This window comes from Diaphorina citri, unplaced genomic scaffold (genome assembly GCF_000475195.1).
Source record: "Diaphorina citri unplaced genomic scaffold, Diaci psyllid genome assembly version 1.1 scaffold27724, whole genome shotgun sequence".
Lineage (NCBI taxonomy): Eukaryota > Metazoa > Arthropoda > Insecta > Hemiptera > Psyllidae > Diaphorina > Diaphorina citri.
The window spans coordinates 6,038-10,508 of record NW_007405062.1 but is presented as its reverse complement, the minus strand read 5'-3'; the positions used below and the strand labels follow the sequence as shown (position 1 = coordinate 10,508).

Sequence of the window (4,471 nt, the reverse complement as noted above, 5' to 3'; positions counted from 1 at the left end):
GTTCTTACCACGTCGATAGCTCCAGTTCCCCAAGGAATGCCAGGACTTGGCGAGGTCAGGACATTGCTGTATGGATTCCTGTAGCAGATGATAGATCGTACTCTCCATCTCTGTCATACCACAGGATAGAATGAATGCCACACTCTTCTCACTCACTCCATAGCTGTGTGTATTGCGTGTGGTATCCAGCATATTCCGTAAGGCGGGGCTAGGTGTATCAGTAGCACTTAACCATTGGGTAAGTCTTAGCAAAAGTCTAGCATTGATTTCCTTCACTTTGTCAACATGTTCCACTGAGTTGTATTGGGAAAGTTGTTTGATCACATTGCTACACAACTCAACCCCCGCTTCCTTTGAGTAGAACCCATAGTAAAGCTTGGTAATCTCTTTGAATGCTTCTACTTTATCCAGGCTGTTGATAACGAGAGAGGCGCTCGTATTGAACTGAGTTACATAATGAGTGAGACTAGACGTGGTCTCATTCTGTGCTTGGAGAGGACATATCTTGTTTATATATTTGTTCATCTTTCCACTAGCCAGCTTGATGTTCCCTTCTTTCCTCGCGGTTCTCACAACACTCAGATACAGTTTGTTATTGTTATCTTTAGCATTGAGATCCATAGCATCGAGTGCTGTGGTAATGGTGAGAGAGTCTTGTGCAACACCTCGCATCGTTTCCTTCCACCATAGAATCTGAGTGAGTAAACTAGAGCTGAGTTCTACTTCCCCATGGTGTTGTGTATGGAAGCCTAGCGCCGTGTTATTAAGTAAGCACTGTGCCATGTAGTAGCATAGGAAGGAATCATCGAGTAATTCACAAGGAATATTCCTCATGCTCTCCTTTACATAGGAGAATGCAATGCTTCTACATTGTTCTACAAGTTGAGTACAGCACGCTGGTATACTCTTAGCGCCTGATCTCTGTATTAAATACTTGATGAGACTATGCTTCACATGTGCTAGCTTATAATAATAAGGAACTGTCTGCATATCATCATGTGTACATTGCCACTCTCCTAGTTGTCTTGCACTCTGATATTCCTCTTTCTCAATGAGTTTCATCATATCAATGTCTTGTTCACTCCAGTGACTGTACTTCCTACTGGACAGAGACTCTACTGATAGCCATGTGCCAAGGTTCTCCCAATCCTCTACACCTAGATAACATTCTACAAGTTGTTCTGATAGTAGTCTCCTGGTTATCTCTGGGTATTGTCCCCCCTCCTGTGTCAGGACCTGATGTAACTCCTCTCCCCCTGCCTCCCACCTACCCCCGGCCTGGGACTCCAAACACTTGAGATAGGCCGGGGTCACACTAGTAACATGACGACACCATACAGCTAGGCCATGTATACCATCAGCATCCCGCAGTCTGAGTAACGCTAAGCTAAGATACAACACGGCTAACTCAAAGTCCAGTGTGTTGGTATGTCCGCCTGCCACCAGGTCGCGCAGTAATGTCATGCCGTGTCGCGCAGCACTAGATGCCAGACCGGCATGCAAGGACACACACATGAGTGTGTTACGGAGTCTATGTAGCCATTCCGTACAGGTACTCTTGTTAGTGGTAAAGAAACATCTTACACTCTTACTAGGGGGAGTCAGGGCAGTGGCAGTACCATCACTTGCATTAGTTATACACTTATCTAGCTGCTCCATGAAGTCCAATACGAGACGGATACGACGCAGACAATAAGGTTGAGATGAGACAGACATGATATCACGAGCGAGAAGTTTAATACTAGAATCAAATGTGGTTAATGTATCGGGGGGTTTACCTGGAACATACAAAAAGCACATTGTATAGCTATAGATATAGGAAGACTTGCAGCTCGTAGGATTGTTTGAACTTCATCTTTATCTAACTCAGTTTCTATAAAAATATGTCTGCTGGTATTTTAACTATAATAGTTCATTGGTTATGAATCCAACTACTTATAAAGCTGTATGGCACACATGGTCGACAACCGTCAATCGACTTCCATCGACCAAGATCGATGTCGATCGACGGCCATCAACACAGCTTAAAATAAAAAACAATTTGGAAAATGATTCTTACCCAAGGGTGTGCGCAATCGGTTGGTTACACAGAACTGCGCACTTGAGAATGTGGCCCAGAATAGGAGTGAATTATCCACCGCGTCTAAATGCACAGGACTTGACGACATGGTACACAAATAATATAAACTTCGCAGCCACGCCATGTCCAACCCTTCCTCTTCCTCCAGTAATAAATAACGCATGTATGAACGAAAACAAAACCCACTCATCTCTCCCTGGGAATATTTGGACATGAACGCTACCTCGTTACTATGGAAACGAGAGAGTCGTGTGCTATTACCCTTGCTGTACACATCACCCAGCTTCCTATAGACGAGAGACAGGGGGAGCAACTGAAGCACACTACCTGAAATATCAAGAGATCAATTAGAAACTCACTCGTACATCTATATAAATAAAATTGTAGATTTGTCTGTACATTGCTTAGAATCGTGAAAATTTTAGTTACTAGTAGTTGACCCGTCCTTTGTACGGGACCACCACACACACGCACACCCACAAACCCATCACACACACACATGTCGGTAAATAATTCAAAGTCGCATAAAAAAAAAAAAAAAATAAAAAAAAAAAAAGTTCCCTAGCAGACGTGACTTAGCCTCTGGAGTCCTCTTGCGCCTCCTCTCGCAAGAAACTCAAACCGTAACATTACGACTCGGGGAGAATACCTTGGCGGGGACCTGTTCATCACGAGTTTGAGTGAGTGCTCTCTTTGTCCTTATTATACTATTTCGGGACTCCTGACGCTCGTAGTAAATGGGGTGAACATTATAGTACACTACCACGCAATCCTCACCTCATACCGTTAAAACAACTTTGTATACGTTGGTTCTAATTCACTTTCTCACATAGGTACCCAACAAACCTACTAATATTTTCACTTCCCAAGTCCATAGCCACATGCCGGCTAAAGTTACCTCCACTCTCCAAGCCCTTCCTTCAACCTAAACCTAACTCACACTCCCTGCCTCGTCCTTACCATGACATACCTCTTAACTTAGTTAATCATTACAACAATAAGAAGAGGAGAGAGAAAGGAGAAGAGAGAAGAGAGAGGAGAAGAGAGAGAAGAGGTTTTTTTTTTTTTTTTTGTTTTGTTTCTTAATTTATTATTAAAGATAAAGAGAATTATTATACCACTAAGAGTACAAGATTTTGCAATTGGAACTAGGTCCAATTAAAGCGCTACAAATGGCGTCCCCAGCTCCAATACTGAATTCTATGGGTGGAAGGGGATATGAAGTAAAGTCTCCTTTCAACGACCGACTCTTACTTTTCAACCAGTACCAACCGAGGATCTTGAGGAGTGAGTCACAGTTGGAATTACGTATGAAGTATCTTTTGTTGGCACAAGGACTTATGATGAACCTGTGAGACTATGTGGGTATGTTGTCGTTACTTGTCTAACAAAGACGAACTTATGCTGACGATAGAATCACACCTCTATCATGCCTCATAGTCCGCAAATCTGAACTATCTTCTAGAATATCCTTGATGACACAAGATATGTTCAGACATTGGAAGCATACTGGATCCATGCATACTATTTCCGGAAATTTTACTATTTATCTGAAAATTTTTTGATCTCTTTATTAAATACTTTAGGGGTCAGCAAGGAGGGGTTTATTAGTTCACAGGTTTCTTTATTTGTTTTGAGGAGGTCGTGGGTTTTTTCTAATCTTTAGTTAAAACATGGGGCGGAAATAAGTGAAGTATAATACAACACAGGAAGAAGTTGGAAAGAAATGAGATTATCTATGAAGACGAAGTGACCCGTAACCCCGCACGGTAGCTAAAATTAAAAATTTCGTAACGTGCGCGGGTACGCACCTTCGTCTTCATTATAAGTCTCCTTTCTCCTCACTTACTCCCCTTCTTCCTTTTCCACCAAAACGTGCGACGGTTAGTCACTTCTCGTCACTATAATCCTCCTTTCCCTCACGTTACGCATTCAGCATCTTAACCCTTTAAAAACAGTGCAAGTATAAAATCCGCCACCAAATCCATCCAATTTTAAAAGGATTTCGGTCGCAAGACCGCTCATAAGTTCTTTAAGCTTTAAAAACCGCTAAAACCAAGTGTAAAACCGGACCTCGACTTTAAACAGCGCTACTGAATAAAAAAAAAAAGTAGTTGAATGTTAGTATAAAGAAGTATTTTGGAAGACAAATGACAAAAGACTACTTGGCAAGGCCCCTATAAGCGTTAAAATAAGCTAAAACCTGGAAAAACGCTAACATTGTACTTTCCCTACAGGGTATTCTTTATGTGTCCCTATCTTGAGCCTCTGAGTTTGCTGGCTCTACCCTCCCTTAGAAAAGGAGCCCCTCATAACACATAATGAGGAATGATGTATAGTGACTTCTATTCGTTGCAAACCTCGCACCAAACAATCGATCTACCACTGGTG

The 4,471-nt window shown here is 42.1% G+C and overlaps 1 protein-coding gene across 1 annotated transcript in view; it reads right to left on the bottom strand.

The window, feature by feature from the left end:
* Positions 1 to 8: 8 nt before the first annotated feature.
* LOC103523587 (serine/threonine-protein kinase SMG1) overlaps positions 9 to 4,471 on the bottom strand; it is a gene marked incomplete at its 3' end in the record, with an annotated part of 10,445 nt that continues 5,982 nt past the window's right edge. Inside the window, exons 4-5 of the mRNA XM_008488620.1 lie at positions 2,060 to 2,407; positions 9 to 1,778 (exon numbers count right to left, since the gene is read on the bottom strand). Coding sequence (XP_008486842.1) covers positions 9 to 1,778; positions 2,060 to 2,407 — 2,118 coding nt within the window. The remainder of the gene's footprint in view (positions 1,779 to 2,059; positions 2,408 to 4,471) is intronic.